The sequence below is a fragment of the Ixodes scapularis genome, unplaced genomic scaffold, assembly GCF_016920785.2.
Source record: "Ixodes scapularis isolate PalLabHiFi unplaced genomic scaffold, ASM1692078v2 PGA_scaffold12__126_contigs__length_90152505, whole genome shotgun sequence".
Taxonomy (NCBI): Eukaryota; Metazoa; Arthropoda; class Arachnida; order Ixodida; family Ixodidae; genus Ixodes; species Ixodes scapularis.
The window spans coordinates 42,946,176-42,964,609 of NW_024609838.1; the positions used below are offsets into that span (position 1 = coordinate 42,946,176).

Genomic DNA, 18,434 nt, shown 5'->3' on the forward strand with positions numbered 1-18,434 from the left:
TTGAAGACATGTTTAGGTGAATTAAACGAGGTCTATGTATTCAAGATGTTAGAGCAATATGAGTCTAAAATTTAATACAAGCGCAGTATCAGCGTTGATTTCCTACTCACATCCAGTTAATCTTTTGCCGCACAATTAGCTCTAAAGCTCCTTGATGTAAAAAATTTTATCGAGGATTTTATTCGAGTCAGTGCTCCATAAGGGCCTTTTGTCGCCACAGAAACTGCGAAAAAATTGAAAAAGAAGAGTATGGTTAAGAATACATTTTCATGTGCTGTTGACACGAGAAAGTGACAGTGTTAGAAAAGAACTGTATAGTAAAGAATACATCCTCATGTGCCATTGATGTATGAAAGTGGCGGTGCCCCATGAAATAGTACATTTCCGTTGCTGCTATTAGAGTGCCAGATGCTAGGTTGCTATCTGAAACGCCAGATGGCACTGAATTTCGGAAAGGGTCTATCGGCAGCTTGAATGTACAGGTTGATTCAATGAATTACACCGTTGGTATAATGGATAACAAAAATTATTCTTTCTCTCGCTTTAAAGGGGCGGTGCAACGATTTTATGATTAAAAGAATTTGCATCTCGTCATTTTTACGTTGTTTATTTTGTCCCGGAGGAGAGAGAAAACACCTCCTCCATTAAAAATGTTGCGATTCCGCTGCATAATCGCAAAGCAAAAGTCGAGCTTCTTCCCCCACCTGCAGCCCCAAGTGGCAGCCGAAGGAACTACGGCGAAAAGATTACGTGACCTCTCTCGGCTCTAAGCTGCACCATAACGCCCGCTAATGTCAGCAGAGAGAGGGAGAGGAAGCGTCCTCTGAGATAGCACACGGGAACCTACACGGCGCTCCGAATGACGTCACTAGGAGGGAGGGACCAGGTGTGACCCTGAAGGCTGGGAGTGAGTTGAGGGGTGCCCGAAATGCCAATATTCATCTTTTTTTTTTTGCAACTACTTGGACATGCAGGCGAAGTCGGTTTTCTGTTCTTTACTTCAGAAGTGTCAGAGGGCAACTTCCAGAAATTTTTGACCAAAGTCCAGGAATCGTTGCACCCCCGCTTTAAGCGCCGTTCACACTTTTGCAACCGAGCAACCGAGTAGTATGTCTAGTGACTTGAGTCAGTGCCAGCTTAACAAGTGGAGGGCTTGACTTATGTTTTAGGTTCATGATTCGTTCCTTGGTATTCTTATCGGCTAACGCCGCAGTGTCATTGATTGTAGTTCGACAATAAGATGCGCAGACTAGCAACACCCTGTGTTTCTTTAATAAAAGCTAAAAAAGTCCTTAAAGAACCCCTTGAAAGAAAAAAAACTTTCTTTTTAAACAATCTAATTGGGACGCGCTAAACAAAAATTAATTTCACGCGGAAAAAAAAATTTTTTTAGAGCAATATTGACGGCGTGAGATGCAATTTAGTTGGTAGTCACCCCCTTTCCATTTATTTTCTCTAGGTGGATCGGCTTTGCCTTCATGTTGAGGAGAAAAGAGTGAATGACCTCTCTGTGACGTCATGGACTTTGTGCGCAGAATTTAAAATAAATCTCTCGCCATCAATTTTGCACTAAAAAATTATTTTTTTCGCATAAAATTTTATTTTTTGACAGGCGTGGCCCAACCAAACTGTTTAAAATACACATTCTCTTTCTTTTCAAAAATCCCTTTAAATTGGTAAAAAAAAAAAAGATTTGAAGTTTTAATGTAGATATCTTGAAACTTAAGTGTCTTAAGATTTCCTTCCATCTTATTAGTAGGTATCTTATTAGCGTAGTAATCGCAAATTAAAAGTTTGACGTGGCACCGCCCGTTGCGATGCACTGAGCGTGGGTGAGCGGAGAGAAAAACTAGCAAAAGTGGCGTGGTCGGCGGGGTCAGATGACTGTTGCCCGCCACTAAGCTGGTTGGGGATGCTGCTGACGATGACGTCGCAACACTTTGGACGGGCAATAGGCGGCAGAGAGGCACGCCGCATGCCGCGAAGTAATCGCTGCGCGTATTCTTCCAAAATAAATGCGGTTTACATTTACTTCCGCCCAAGTTGAGTGCGATCACTGATTTCACGAGCCAAAAAGCTATAGAAGTCTGCTCCTAACTCAGACTTTTCAAAAAGTGTTGATGTCGCTGGCTCGAAACAAGGCAGAGCTGTCTCCCGAGACAAGGCTCGGGGACCTCTGGCAACGGAGTGACGGTGCAGCGTGGGTGCAGGGCTCAACACCGAGAGCAGATCGCCATCGCCTGCCGAACCCTTGACGATTCCAACGAAGCTTGGTGCAAGCTTGAGCCCGAAATTATAATCTATTTTCCCCGAGTGCAGCAAAGCGAAGCAAGGCGTGACTGCATGTAGTGCAGTTTGTTTGGAAGCCTAGCTTATTGAAACGGTTGGCAAACTAGGCTTCCAAACGGACCGCGCCATGTGGGGTAACCCCTTGCTTCAGTTTGCTCCACTCGGGGGGGAATGGATTATATTAACCCCGCGCTCGAGCTTGCACCGAGCCTCGTTGGAACTGCCGGGGGTTCACGGCACGCTGGCGGCTGAAGCGATCATTTCCCGATCTAAGCACGGACTGCTGCTCCCCGTGCTGCATTGCCACTCTGTTGATAAAGCTCTGCAAGCCACGCCCCCCTCCCCCACCCCACCCCACCTCACCCCACCCCTCCAGAGAAGGCACTGCCTTTCTACGGGCCAGTGACACCGATGCCGGTCATACATGAAGATGCTGATAATACAGAATATTTCAGGGTCTTTCTGTTACTGCTGCCCACTATTGTGCAAGCTAGAGCCCCCAAATAGACTACGCTTAATTTATGGCTAAGACGCTCTATAGAAAAAATCGTAAGGGCGCAGGCGAGCTGGTGAATATTAACCATGTTGAAATTAACCTGAGACTGGGGTAGAGATGAAACATCAAAACGTAGAAGGGATAGATAATAGACAGGACGACATCGTCCTGTCTATTTTTTGTCCCTTCTACATTTTCATGTTTCTTCTCTACCCCAGTCTCAGGTTAATTTCAACATGGTTAACGCTCCATTGCCCGATTGTTTTGTAGGCATCGCCATTTTGTTTTCTTCTGCTGAGCGGGTGCAATTAGTGATAGATATTGTTACAAAGCGCTACTTCGTGAGCTTTAGGTGCCTTGTCGGGAGGTTGAGGCGATGTCATTTTGTTTTGTCGGAGGCATTACATCATTTTTGGAGGACGGTAAAGCATTTACTGTGATTTCAGATGAAGCTTCGTATAAGTGGCAACAATGATTTTTTTAGCACCAAGATGGCTGAAATGCTGTTGCTATCAAGATTAGCTCATTTATTGGCTCTAGTACAACTGTATCTCGTTCTGAAAACATCTTTGTAGGGGGTGCATCGTATTTACCGTATTTGTAGTTTTGTTTCCTAGGTTTGTTTCGCACATTTCGAATACACAAACACAAGCGGGTGTAGTTGTCACAACAGCACTACCGAGCAGCATAAACACGCCAAATCTGTACCTCATTTCAGACTTTCTGTGCGTTGTTGTGGAAGACAGCGGCACAAGTGTGATGCCTCAAGAAGCGTGCTCTTTGTACACACGCTTGCACACACTGTAGTCGGTAACATGTTAAAAATGTGGAACATGCTCTGCCTTCACCAGGAGGTTTCTGCTTTTCAATAAGGCTTCGTCGTCGCGCAGCCAAGGCCCGGTGGAAAGTGACGAGCGTGTGTCGGGAACTTCCACTGCATTCTTGGCCTTTCACCGACTATAGGCATTTTTTGAAGCTACACTGTCGAGCTTGTGCAAGCAATATCCTAGTGCACTCTCGCGTACAGTCTACAGTGTGCCAACCTGCACTCTAGTGCAGATCGGAAATTTATCTTTGTACAAGTATCGGGGTAGTGTCCACATTTGTTAACAATTTTACAGTCATTTATTTTTGTTTTTATGTATTTGGTTGTGGGACGCAGTATATTTTGTTCCAGCATAACTTGGTAAAGGGCGAGAGCTGCTACCCCCTTGAGCCAGCTGGATCGCCAAAGCGAGGCACGTGACAGCGCTCCACGGGAGTATGCACTGGTGGTGCGATGTCACATGCTTAGCTTTGACATTTTGATTGGCTCACGGGGCCATGGTGTTTGTCATTGGCAGGTTATGCTGAAATGGAGTATAGGAAAAACATCTCTGAACTATATCAGTGGACACCTTTCACCAGATCTCGTTTCACACGTTATATCACGCAAATATGCAAGATACTTTGAGCGTTGCGTGAAACCGAGGCATTTTGTCTTCAGTCATTCGTGCTAAACTTGTTCGGCATAGTTGTTTGTCTACGTGGGCGTAATATGACTTTTTTTCAGAGATTATGTTCTTAACATTACGGAAGTTTTAGTTACCTTGTTCCAAACGTAGGACTGTCGGTCACAGATTCTTGAAAGGGACTGGCAATTTACATGAGTTGTAATATTTGTCCTACTATCCCAAACCGCTTTTCTTAGTGCCTTCTAAATAAGTTGGAATTGGTACATAATGGCATATGTTGTTGCTGTGCCATTAACCCCTTAACCGTTTTGCACGAGCCTAGCTCGTCGATGTGAAGCCATCCCCAAACCGTTCAGGACCGAGTATAGCTCGTCTTCTTTCTCCGATTCTTGCACTCAAGCATTTGGGACGATCTAGGCTCGCTCATAACTTAGTTTGCAACTATGGCAACGGATGGCAGCTGTGTATTTTTTAAAAATGTCGCTCCTATTTTGTCTGTGGCTAGAAATATGATATTGAAGGCAACAAATTTGATCTTAAAGACAACAATGAAGCGTTGAATAATTAGAAATAAAAAAAAAATATTCAAAACTGATAAGGGGTTAAAATCTTAATCATTACATCATCATCAGTCCCACATGAGGCTGCATTCACAGAGCCTGCTGCACAGCACTTGCCCAACAATAGTGTCTTCCTCGAGCAGTTCTACGAGCGACTTATAGACAAATTGTTGTCAAACAAAGAGTGGCATATGTTTTCCGTTTGAACACATTGCGACCTGAGAATGTACTGGTATGCTCGGGTTGGTCTCGCTGCTGCGACACTGCTACACCAATAGCAGGGGACTTATAATTTTGTTTTTTGTGCTCGTCATCCTCTTTTGTTTCAGCCCTGATTTGTCGTCTAATTGTCCCGTATTGCATGCCTCCGTTGTTTCTGCAGGTAGTAAAGCTAAAACAAGTAGAACACACGTTAAACGAGAAGCGGATATTGCAAGCCGTTGACTTCCCCTTCCTGGTCAGGCTAGCGTACCACTTCAAGGTGAGTCTGGGTGTCCTTTGATGCATGCTTCGTTTTGTGTAAATTAATGTGACCCTTCCTTCTCTTGCTTACGCACACAAAGTTGCTAACTCGGTGCCGAGTCAGCACTGGTTTGGCACTGACTTTGCATTATCCCGCCGCCGTGATGCCTGTGCAAACAGGCCTCAGGCTTTAAGATGCTCAATTGCATGTGCTGCCCGTCGAATTTAACAACCTGCATGTTTACGTTCGATGTACCGAGATCTTGAAGAACTACGAGACGATTTTCAGACTTGGGACAGGTTTAGGCTCGAAGAGAACTTTTTACTTTCAATTAACTATGGAAACACATAACCCTAGGTGTATTGGGATTGGGATTACCATATCTTCTAGTGTATAAGTCGTGAATAAAACATGAATCGAAGAAATTCATGTTTTTTCTTCGATTCGTTGGTGTGAATATTGAAATTGGCTGCTGTTTGCACATACATAGTAATCGCAGTACACATATCCGGGCTTATCAAGTTCATTTTTGCCGTGCTGACCGTGTTAAGAAGTGCAACTCGAACGAAGGTGCTTTGTATATACCAACTTCTTTGTGAAAAGGATTGTTCATGGGCGGTGTAACTTATGAACTGGAAAATCTAGTACATGATACTGTGGTGCAAATAAATTATAACTAAAGGTCATTGTTTTTGGCATATGTCAATAAACCCTGAAAAGTGAACCCGGAGCTGGTTTTATCAAAATCGGGGAAGAACAGAAGTACCTCACATAAATGAGAAAAACCTTGAAAAAGAAAATCTTGAAGAACCCCATATGAATAGGAAAAAGTATGAATGAGAAAAACCGAAGCTGGAAGGAAATCTTTATCTACATCTTTATTGTGTGTTGACCCAGAACTGTTTGCACAGCTGCTTCTTTGTTTGAGAACAGCACACCTTATCTCATCTCCTTTGTTATTGTTAAGGGAAGGTTTTCCCAGTACTCCGGTTTCACTCACGCCGCATCTGTGAAAAAAAAAAAAAAAAAAAAAAAAATTAACCGAGAGAAAAAGCACTTTCCCGTATTTGAAGACAAATGAACCCCAAAAACATGAAACTCTAATTGTAATGATAATGAGAAACTTGGGAAATTCAATCGTTGTACCCAAACATTGTGGTACCTGGACTGGCCTTTAAAAGCGCCCTAAATAATGCCCCTGTAATACTGTCAGATGGAGCAAGTCGCACGACAACTGTTATACCTCTGTCAGACGGGCACCTAAAAGGACCTTTACACCAAAGGCCTTTAGGATTTTCAAATGACCTTTAAGTTCTGCCGTGCCAGACAGTGCAAGTAAATGTCATTTAGGCGATGTTTACAGTGATTGAATTCTTGTAACTCGTTCAAACGCATAAATCACATTCACGCCAGAAAAATAATACTATTTTGGCGATATAAAAAATTTTTTAAAGTTTTTCTTAAGCAAACAAAATATAAAAAAACAAAAAACAAAATGACGAGTTCAGTTGAGTGATTACAACGAAATCTATTTTAAGCCCAAGCATAGTGGTTTTTTGGCAATTAGCGGCAACCCTGAGCATCTCTTGCTCACTCAGTCCTAACTTTGCTCAGTGCTCCCGTTCCTTTCTGTGCTTCTGCTACGCTTTTGCCCTGTTCGGTTCGGCGTCATGCTTGCGCTCGATTTTCATCGCACGCATCAGAGGTCCTCCAGCCGATCCTCCCAAAGTCGTATCGGTGCCCAGGTCGCCTCAACGCTTCAATTAAAGCGCGGCGTTTCCTTCCTAGTCGTGGACGCTCCTCCGTTGTTCGATATATTGCACGACGCAAGAGTGAGATACAGAATTATATACCGTAAAATACCGAAGAAGCGCCCACCTCCATTTTATCGAAATACGCATAAAACCAACTATGGGCACTTATTACGTCCATGCGCAAAAATCAAGATGGCGGCCGATGAAGAGCATCATAGAGCCATGGGAACAGAGAAAGCATCCAGCCTGGCTCTTTTATTTCCGTTGTACAGGTGATTGGTAGACGTCAGTATTCACTCGTTATCACTAAATCCGTCAAATGACTCTTTGGAATCTTTGCAAAAGACAAGGTCTACGCACTCATCGCTGACACCTTCGGGATTGGAGCAGGCCGCTGGTGCTCCGATGTCTGCAAGTCCGTTGTGCAGGTAGCCATCCTCGCTACCGTCCAGCGCGCCACTGATGCCGCATCCCTTGAAAGATCGGGCGATCATGTCTTTGGGCACAGCTGCCCAGGCCTTTGACACAAAGTTGAGGACGTCCTGCCTCGAATGCTTCCAGAGGTTCTTTTTTGGTGTCTTGTCTCCCTTCCGCATGAACTCCACCCATGACGTACGAAGCAAGTCCTTTGACGACTTGTTCCAATACACGTCCACAGGCTGTAGAATTCCAGTGCAGCCTCCTGGAATGTGCACGATGTCCGTAGCGGAGGCTTCTGCAGTGTCCATGACCGCCTTCGTCTTGTATATCGGCGCTTGGTCGATCTTTAACAAGTCGCGAATGTCGTCGATGTCGAGACTCCAAACATGAGCCATTCCAGACATTTGTCAGTTGTCATCCAACCATTTTTAGACGACGTCAAGCGTACATTCGCTGCAAAAACGGAAACAGGACAAATGTTCAGTTAAGCAACCGACAGGGTCAAACAACGTGCAGCTACTACTGCCTACTGCTACTACTTCGGTTGGTCGTGTTTTAGAAGTTACTAGTCAGACCCATGATAACAGTTTTAAGTTGCGGTAAGCCGGAGAACTCAGATCCAATCGAGCACATCGAACACAACCTGCCTGCTCAGGGCGCCAAGGGCATATTCATCTGTCGGGCCCACGCCTCACGCATTACGTCATAGTGTTAGTGCAGTTACCCTCAGTTAGTCTGGTAGAAGCACAGTCGGGCTTTTAAGTTTCTGAAGGTGGGTAGGTTATTTTGTCATTGCAGTTCTGCCGGTTCTGCTATGGTGCCGCAGTTCTGCGTCTGCGCTTGGCGGCCACGATTCGACGTTTACAAACTTTCGTATCTCGTGACTCGGCATGCTTTCGTCTTTTGTCGGGAAGTGCGTCAAATGCGTCTTAGTCATAACAAAGCGAAGCAGAACGCGGTTACGGCGATCGCGAATCTCAAATATCATTGGTGTCAAACTTTACAAACTCGTTGCTCTTGCCATGCTTTCGTCTTTCGAAGGAACCGCATCACAGTCAACGAAACAAAGCAGAACTTGTTAGGAAATGCGCCAAACTTACTTGGTATGCGGAGCGCCATGAACGCACGGACAGGGATCCTCCCTGTGGGTTCCTTGAGTACGACAAATGCTGGAAGTTTTGCCCCCGACGCGCAAGCTGCCATTGCGACGGTGAAGCCTCGACGGGCGCAGCTGGTGTTGGCGATTTGGATGCTGTTTTCACCAGCAACATTATTGGTGTGGGTCGCTGTGTTGTTCATTCTGACCATGGTCTGGTCCATATTTCAGATGTTGAATGGTGTGTAGTCGTGCCGTGCTCGCAAAGTAGCAATTGCAGAGCGGAATGCAGTGACAGCTTTGCCGCAGTCAGCAGGGGCCTTCTGGCTGCTGTGGTCGCCGTACACATAGTCACCACAAATCGCTGCTTCCATTGCTTAATATACTGTGTTGACGCTTTGAAGTTGCCAAGATTTAGACTCTGCCAGGAGCCGGTTGCTGATGGCCCGGCCGGCATCTCGCTCCCTTTGAAAGTATTCAAACAGTGCGTCATCCACCTCCTCACTGAAGACAAGCACCCCATTCGTGAATTTCCTCCTCATCTTCTGCTTGCCGTAGTTAAGTTGCTTCAGGGTTTCATACTTAGAGTCCCACTTACGGATTCGCTTCCTGTCGATGTTGAAATGACGAGAGGTGCGGCTGACATTGCCGCACCTCTCGTGCACTCCTACACAGGGTGCACTCCTACACAGTGCACCCTGTGCTGGTTGCTTGCCAACTGAGTGACCAACTGCAATCGGGAAGCACGAAGCATTTATCAAGACGTATTTTACAAAATGCTGGGACGAACTGGCTGTTATCTACACTCCTATCGGTCCTGTCGTTGCTACCCTCGGATTGTACGGACCACACAATGCTGCAGTAACGTGAAGGACAAAGTGCCTCGGAGTGACCTCGGTAACCCAATTCTACGGGAATTGGCCTCCGGGCCGGGTCCACCGTGGCAACCTTCGGCAGGGTGCCTGCCGCGGCGGCTGCCGGGAACGCCAGCGCTTTTGAGAATATGGGCACTTGATGGTGTACTTGCCCAAATTTTCGAATTTTGAAAATGTTAATAGTGGGCGCTTGTGCGGCTATGGGTGCTTCCTCTGTATTTTACGGTATGTACAAAAAATATTAAATATACACAGTAGAGTTAGCAATACACTATTAAAAATGATAAAATATAAAGGAGAGAAATAAAAGCTAGATAAATATGGTTGTAAGGAAAATCGAGAGGAGGAAAACCGAAGTGCTGAAGCAAACGATGCGAGCAGGCGAGCAGCGGGACGACAAGGCCCTCTAGATAGCTGAAGCCGTGAGTACAGAAAACTATTAGTCGAGCGAGGTCAGTACAGAATATACGTGAAGCACACTCTTTTTTAATTATAAACATTTAAAAACATTGCTTTTAGATATCAGTGCAATCTTTAATTTCAGTTCGCTTCCCTAGTGTAGACCGCTGCTGACGAGAGTACGCCTTTAGCAGTCTTAAAGGAGTTGTGGGAACTCAGGTTCACGAAAAGGACCTTTACACTAAAATTTGATTTGCCGCGTGGCACTGCTTAAATGGCATTTACATTAAAGGTCCTTTGGCGTAAAGGTGCTTTTAGGTGCCCGTTTGACAGGGGTATTAGTGTATCACGTCCTATATTATCAGCTTTCGAAATTAACATTTTCTTTTTATAATACATTTCAAACAAATGCACAAATGAAAGTTGTAAGAAATCGAGATCCGTGCTTCATGTGTGGATGTGGGGAGTTGGTGGTCTCGTGTGCACCGCATGCAGTTTTTATGTGCATGTTGGCCGCGGTGCCTTTACATACATGAAAAATGTCAATAACTGAATTGCGAGAGAGGCACCCTGAATAGAAACTGGAGGTGGACCATCATTGATGATGTCGGCGACATTGTTGTCGATGCCTTCGTCAATGCCGCGTGCCCACCATAGAGAATGATGACAGTGGCAACCGCGGTCGTGGGGCCACATTCCTATTTGGAGCAACAAAAATGGCAAGAGCTTGAACAATTAGACGAGGTTTGCGACTTTTCTAAATTTTCGCGCATCACAGTGTACTTTGTGTCATCTCCACCAGGACAACCAGAGCTCATGTTATCGACACATGCTTCTTTGCTGGTGCCACCTTTAAAATACGACAACCGATGCCGATGATGATGGTAGTCAATCTGTAGGTTGCGTGCAGCCACTACTCACTGTGCATGCTCGCATGACTGCCATCCACAGCAGGTTTTGCATTATCTGCCTGGTGTTAGGCCGTACAATTAAGCCATACTCACGCTGCCTGTGCAAAAGACACCATGTTCGCTGCAGACACAATGATGGAATTATCTACAGGCACGCCTCAACCTTACATGTGTATGCTTTGCACACGTCCGCAGATGGTCTTTGTACGACTGATGTGAGAGGACGGTCATTGATGCTTTAGCAGTGTGACTGCGGCTTTAGCTTTGAGTTGTTCTGGTTGACTGTTTCGTGTTCTGGCATGGCTCTTTCTCGCGCAGGACAACTCAAACCTCTACATGGTACTCGAGTATGTACTCGGAGGAGAGATGTTCTCGCATCTACGAAAAAGCGGCAGGTTTAGGTGAGTATTTTGAAGTGCCCCTCGTTACGCGCTTACGGGGCAGGTTGCATTCTGCAAATGGCGTCACAGAGGTTTGGAACTCATGGCGTCACTTTGCTAGGGTTGCTCGAGAGCTGTGTTCAGGGCATGGCCACTCAATGCCTTCGGGTATAGCCTGCCTAATGCCGAGTGTTTGGGAGAAAACATAAGCATGTTTTTCTTGCCACAGAAGTTGACTTGGCATCGTTAACCTCCCGATGGTGCTACTAGCAGTTGGGACCAAATTCCACAGTTCCAGAAGTTGCCATCACCTGATTCAACAGTTATAAAGAATTTCTACAAATTTAGCTCAAAATATTGTAGCCTCACGTTCTGCAAACACGGTACATGCGATGCCTGGAAATTTTGCTCAAAATAATCGCCTCACGTTCTGAAAATGTGGGTACAGCTAGCAGTTTTTGTTTACATACGCTTGTTTTCACAAAAAGGGCATTTTACGAGGTTCACTCTTCTTCTTCAACTTGTCAAGATCCACACACAAAAAAACATTATCCCTTGCCAACATAATCCACATAATCTGGCTTGTTGAGGTACAGGTTTGAGAGTAGCCAAAAAGGGAAAAGAAAGGAATGCTGCCATTAATTTTCGCTTTAACCTCGGCTGTGTCAGATAATGATCCTGCTATTGTTGTAGCAATGGAACGTGGGAATTATGGTAATATGGCTCCCCGCCTGCAACTTTTTTTCCATGGCCATCTGCTCACAACTAGTTTCATTATATGACATCTAAAATTTAGGCAGTCATTCAGCTGACTGTTTTTGCTGGTAGAACTCCCTCATTAGCAACCTGCTCATGCTTTAGCCATACCACCTGTTGAAAACTATGTTTGTTGATGGTTGGCAGCACCAAGGCATCATTGAGGTTACCAACGAGATGTTTGTCTGCTCGGCTGAATATTCGCCAAACGAGATCGGGTCACCAGCCAGTGAAGCCTAGCCACCTTGGTGTTCAAGACATAGCCATAGTCGGAAGTAAACAAGCTTCGGTTATGCAACAATTGAGAGGCAGAGAGAGGGCTTGTAAAACGGAATCAAGAACTATTGCTAAATTTGCAGCTTGCAATATCTGTATTAGGGATGTTATTCTTTCAGAGCATGTCCTGGATGGAGCTCTAGAGTTAAAGGCAGAGATTCGTGTGTTTTGTGACGACGGCTCTTGCATTGCACAAGTTGAAAAGTTTACAGATCCAGAGCATACCATTCAGTGGCAAGGGTTTCCAAGATTTTCCCTCTTGAGGATACCATATCTCTCTTGATTGATGGGCGAACAACCCCTTTCTGTCTCAGCATAGATGCAGTAAAGCAATGCAGAAGCCTGTGGACCTTATAAACAATAATGCACATAATAGGGAGTGTTTGCCTCATAGTCGTGCATCAATTGGTGGCTCAGATCCTCTGAAATATATTTAAAGTTGAGAACTCTCGGAACCCCTGGGTTCCTAGGCATCCTATGCCTTTTCCGTGTCCTTAGCTGCATTGTTTGCAGCAAAGCTATATTACAGTTTTCCTCAAGCATTTTTGTTGAAAACTTGAGCAAAATCTCTTAATACTTTCTTTAAGATATCACAAAAGTTTTCTACACCCCCTCAAATAAACGACTGTGCCCAATTTGACACCTTTGTGTTCTTATCGCTTTGTGCCGTGTCACAGCTTTGTGTAAAAATAGAAAACTTTTAAGGTGGACCCACATTTAATTTGACTGCACTTTTATAACACACAGTTTATAACACTTGGCAGCCAAATACTAAGCTGCAAAGTAGGTCATGAAAAGACTTCGCTCGCTTTGCTGGTGGCCACAGTTTACAGAAGAGCAAAGCACACTTTTGAGGTGGGAAGTAATATTAACCTCAGCCTTTTTTTTTTGGAACGTGTTAAGCATGGAATGTTTTGTAGCAGTGAAGTGGTGACGCTGGCCCCTACAGGACGTAACTTCCTGCACACATTAAGGGGACAGCGCTATCCTAGTTCCAAATGCTTGCACCACGACAGCTCAGTAACTAGGGCTTCTGGCCTTTTGCGTTTACTTTGCAGAGATGTGGCCTCGTAAGTCTGCACCAATTTTACTGCCACGAAATCGCCGCGAGCAGAAAAATTCCTCGATAAAAACTACCCCAAACTGCAACTAAGGTCTATTTGACGTGATAACTTTGTTTGGGAACTTTTTTTTATGCAGATTACATAGTTGAAGCAGAAACCTCTTTTTTTCTTTGTATGAAGTCTATGGGCATTGTTCAAGCTAAAATCTGTATGCATACCAGGTTTGTTTAATGCAAAAACAGTTATTGAAGCTCCACGAATAAACTAATTTCAAGCAGAAACTATGGTACCTTCATATTATGTTTGAGAGGTGTAGTAGTACTATTTTTAATTACATAATATGACCAAGTACTTCCGTGAGGATAAGCGTGTAGTTCTTTTTGTTTTTGTTTGTTCCTGATCTGTTGCAAAAAAAAGCCAGAAGCCCTAGGTGGTCGTGATATTTAACTGCGTAAGTTAAGCCGATTCGCTGTCCTGTGAGCATGATGCGAGGGCGTGCCCATTTGCAATATTTTTTCGCTTCCCGGTGTTACTGCATTGCAGGGAAACGGTGGTAATGGTGCATTTTCATTTCCTGTACCTCTTTTCTAGGCAGGGTTAGCTTCCTAGGGTGTCTGCCAACTTGAGACGCCGGCAAAAACAATTGAAATGCAGCAGAGCTGATTAAATGCAGAGCAAAGGTTGCAAAGAAACTTTGACTTCGTCAGGGACCTTTTTTGACAATCTAGCCAAGAGACGTGGTGCCCAAATCTTCACGGCGGGACCAAGGGACCGGAACATTGTCGCCCGCTGCGATTGGTCAGCGGTGCGGAGCCGGCCAATCGTGGCAGGCGGCAGTGCATCCGCTTAGTCCCGCCCTGTAGATTAGGGCCCCAGTATTCATAGTGACAAAGGCTCTGGGCAAGTCTATCCAATTCCTTGAGAGGTTGCCAACTTACTTGCACCGTAAACCACGTCGTTTGCTGCAGTCATTGGGGGCTCGAATCCTTTCCGGAACCCCGACAGTTTTCAGCCACATCCCACCGAATTATGGCCAGGGAATTTCGACAGTTGGGAAACTTTGTACAAAACTTTTGATTGTCGGGGATTTTGGAGGTGCAGGTACAATACGGTGCACCAGCCGAGTTTGCGACATACTCGTTTATTGTCCTTCGTTGCCCGTGCCTCGGACTGTCTTCAAAAAGGGTGACGAAATCAGCGATCGGCGCTACTCGGTACCGTTACGGGCTAGTCGCGATCCTGCAAGCAGGTTGTAGAAGCACCGACGAAGCGGATGAGCAGTCACAGTCGTAGCTGCGTTGTTCCAGTTTGTAACCAACCGCTGGTGTCTTTGTAGACTGGCTGACTGCAGGGCTAGCTATACCAGAACAGGTGTTTGCTGTATCCAGCTTCGCCATTGTGCCACTACAGGGATGTCTCGTTAATATGGACTTCATTAATGTGAATAACCCGCAATATAAACTGCTGTAAAAGCAATCCTATGCTTTTACAGCTGTCTCTACCCTTTTCAGGGATGAACTGGGTAAGTGCATTAATTTTCGTCTCATTAGTACAAACAATTTTTGGGGGAACTGAGGTGTCCCTATCAACGAGACATGACTGTACCGGGACTGTGGCGATTCGTAGCAGAACACGGTTGTGGCTTCGCTGGTGGGACAACAAGAGTGACTAAATCAAGAGGCAGAAAACATGCCAGTAGGAGAGACGCTCTGGGCAGCATAGTTGTGAAGGGGCGTCTCGCTGACGACGAGGGGGGTGGTCCTCTCTAATGTACCGTCCTTGCCGTTTCTCCTTATCTTCTCGGCATCGCCGCTGGGTCCAGTGAGCCGCACGCGCGGTTTTACGGCGCTCAGATTGTGCTGGCCTTCCAGTATCTGCACTCTTTAGACCTCATCTACCGAGACTTGAAGCCCGAGAATCTTCTGATTGACCACACGGGCTACATCAAGGTGAGCGATGCTGCATCCTTTCCCGCTTGAGCTGGGTGGCCGGTCGATTGCTTAAAGGAGCGGTGCAACGATTTTCAATTGGAATGTTTTTCACTTTACACAAGCTTACTGGCACTAGTGGGACTCAAGGATACTCGCACGCAATGCCATTGGCCAAGAAACTCCTTTTGTTGCGGTGTAATTTCAAGGACAAAAGCGATCATTTTCATTCAATCTCTCCTTTGCGAAATTTGATGGCGTAACGTGGGGATCGCAGTACACCCCAATGACGATATTTGAATGTGGTTCATAGATTGGACCCGAGCGTTGCGTGGGCACTCGCACTGGATTTGGGCTCGTGATAATTACCAGCTCGAGAAGCATTCGGGTAGTGGCCCGTGTCCAATCGCTGCAACGACGACAATAGCCGAACCATACCGATGTCTGGAACTCAGCGCGTGTCCTGTGCTTTGCCAACCCCAGCGCGTGGCTATAATCAACATTGGCGGCATATAATCAGCTCCAGATCATGTGGTCGCTCGTGCGAGTTGAGGGGGTGAACACTGCTTGTTTTAGAGCGCAGCTCTTAGGGGCCCGTTTCCGGCTTGAGCGGCGTCGCCGTCGCCGTCGCCGTCGCCGTCGGCGTAACCGCGCGGTGCATCATGGGAAATGTCCCATAATGCACCGCGCGAGCCCCCCACCGGGGTCACGTGACCTCGTGGGGGATCACAATGCACCGCGCGAGCCCCCCACCGGGGTCACGTGACCTCGTGGGGGATCACGTGACCCCCCGAGGTCACGTGACCCCGGTGGGGGGCTCGCGCGGTGCATTATGGGACATTTCCCATGATGCACCGGGGTCACGTGACCCCCCCGATGTCACGTGACTCCCCTGAGGTCACGTGACCCCCTCCTCGAGGTCACGTGACCCCCCGAGGTCACGTGACCCCCCGAGGTCACGTGACCCCCCGCCGATGTCGCGTGACCCCCCGATTACGTCATCGTCACTGATGACGTCACCGGCATCCACATCGTCATCATCACTGATGACGTCATCATCAATGATGACGTCACCGGCATCCACATCGTCATCGTCATCATCACTGATGACGTCACCGGCATCCACATCGTCATCGTCATCATCACTGATGACGTCACCGGCATCCGCATCGTCATCGTCATCATCACTGATGACGTTACCGACATCCGCATCGTCATCGTCATCATCACTGATGACGTCATCAGTGACGTCACTGATGTCGTCACCGGCATCCACATCGTCATCATCAGTGATGACGTTACCGGCATCCGCATCGTCATCGTCATCATCACTGATGACGTCACCGGTATCCGCATCGTCATCGTCATCATCACTGATTACGTTACTGACATCCGCATCGTCATCACTGATGACGTCATCAGCGACGTCACTGATGACGTCACCGACATTCGCATCGTCATCATTATCATCACTGGTGAAGTCATCAGTGACGTCACTAATGACGTCATCGGCACCCGCATCGTCATCGTCACTGATGACGTCATCAGTGACGTCAGTGATGACATCATCGGCATTGGGGGTCACGCGACCCCCAAGGTCACGTGACCCCCCCTGGTTAGTTTAACGCCCCCCCCAGTGCCCTTCACTCCTCCTCCTCAAGAGCTGCGCTCTAATTCGGCGTTACAGGGAGTTGTAAGCGGCTTTCACTTTTTTCTTTAATTTTTTTCTGGGGCTTCTATTGCGTGGGGTGAAAAACAAACGCATGTTTCATAGGCCATTAACGTCAAGGATCCGTTCTAAGTGGTATTTGCGCAAAGTACAAGAACTGTTGCATCACCCCTTTTATTTGTCTCAAAGAAAAACCCGGGAAAAGGGACGGGTGGATGGAGGTGTTTATACCCCATTTTTCGTTTCCCTCATTTTTGGCATCTTGCTTTTTTTTAAACTGGGTGTTTACCAGCAAGAAAATATAGAGCAGTTTATGTAGCAACAGCGACAATCTTACTTTCCTAGGACCATACCTTTGAAGTGAAATTGAAAATTGGACATTGCTTATGCATTTTGTAGAGAAAAGTAAATTTTATAGTGTCTTCGTGAGATAGCACTAAGAAACAAGAAAATTGCTTTGACAAGAGATATCAATTTTTTAAAGTTTAAGGCTAAAAATTAACTTGTTTTTATAGCATAAAATCTCAAAGTACAGTAAAAACTTTCTTCTAGAGACCCATGTTGCAATCTTTTTCATAACTTGTTTACTGTTTGTTACTGTGTCACTGACATGTAGCGTGCCGACTACTTAGAGGTCGTGCTGAGCACTGGGATCACAAGTCTCGGCGCTATTGCAGGTAGAAGCAAAAGGAGCCTCCCGAGTTCCCAACTCGTTCAAAATTTCTAGTTATGTATCACTAACAAATGAGTGATCATTCTCTTCAATATTAGGTTGGTCAGGACAGTCACTACCTGTTTTGCAAAAGCCTATAGATGAGGGAACAAAAACAGGAGCAGAGACGATAGCTCGTCCCTGTCTGTTTGCTGTTGTTCGAAGTCGCGACGCCTTTGCATATAGCAAGTTTTAATTGCGTGGGACGTGCACCGTTTATAGCAGAGATTACGGCTTGTTTGGTAGTTAAAATACAAAAAGCCAAAATGGACAGGGCACCTCTAAGAGATTAAGAGAAAGGAACACCCTGTATTTGTTCTCATGGCTCAAGTATGGCCTCTTGAAAGGGGTTCAATTTAGGCTCTTTCTAAGCGACCTTGAGTGCGTCCTTGAGTCTGCAAGCACTTACGGCTCCCAAAATTTTGTGTTCCACTCACTGAAGGTGCTGATGATTCAGAAATAGTCTCTTGGGAGTTAGCTGTGTGGACAAAGATAAAACACTTTGGCTAAGAGGTTCTAGGCAATATTTATAGCAGCATAGACTGTTAATAAATAGGGACTCATTTCTACGAGCTCATTGTTTTATATATATTCTGGAAAGTGGACCACCCAAGCAAGTTCCAACCCTACTAATGTCACACTGATGTTTTTTGCATTGTTTTATTCTTGAGAAATTTTGGTGAGTGAAGTAGGTTTCCTCAAAGATGTAGAAAATGTTGTGTTCTTATATTCTAGTTGTGTTTAACGAAAAGTGTATTTTTTAATATTCCAGTAGTATTCAATGAAAAATGTTATGTATATATTAGTTATTTTAATGAAATTTGTTTGTACAAACCCAACGCCCTCCAATAATGCCTCATAATGAAGCCAGTTGCACCAGAATGGTGTCTTAAGGGTAAGAAAGGAGCAAAAACAGGTCGTATAGAAAGAGG

The 18,434-nt window shown here is 45.7% G+C and overlaps 1 protein-coding gene and 1 pseudogene across 4 annotated transcripts in view; one reads left to right on the forward strand and one right to left on the reverse strand.

Annotated features, from left to right (window-relative positions):
- LOC8026095 (cAMP-dependent protein kinase catalytic subunit 1) overlaps window positions 1-18,434 on the forward strand; it is a 431,775-nt gene that overhangs the window by 392,091 nt on the left and 21,250 nt on the right. For all 4 annotated transcript variants that reach the window (XM_042289546.1, XM_042289547.1, XM_040223215.3 and 1 more), the window contains 3 exons: window positions 5,182-5,280; window positions 11,036-11,118; window positions 15,016-15,142. In XM_042289546.1, coding sequence (XP_042145480.1) covers window positions 5,182-5,280; window positions 11,036-11,118; window positions 15,016-15,142 — 309 coding nt within the window. The remainder of the gene's footprint in view (window positions 1-5,181; window positions 5,281-11,035; window positions 11,119-15,015; window positions 15,143-18,434) is intronic.
- LOC121835376 lies at window positions 7,310-7,869 on the reverse strand (annotated as a pseudogene).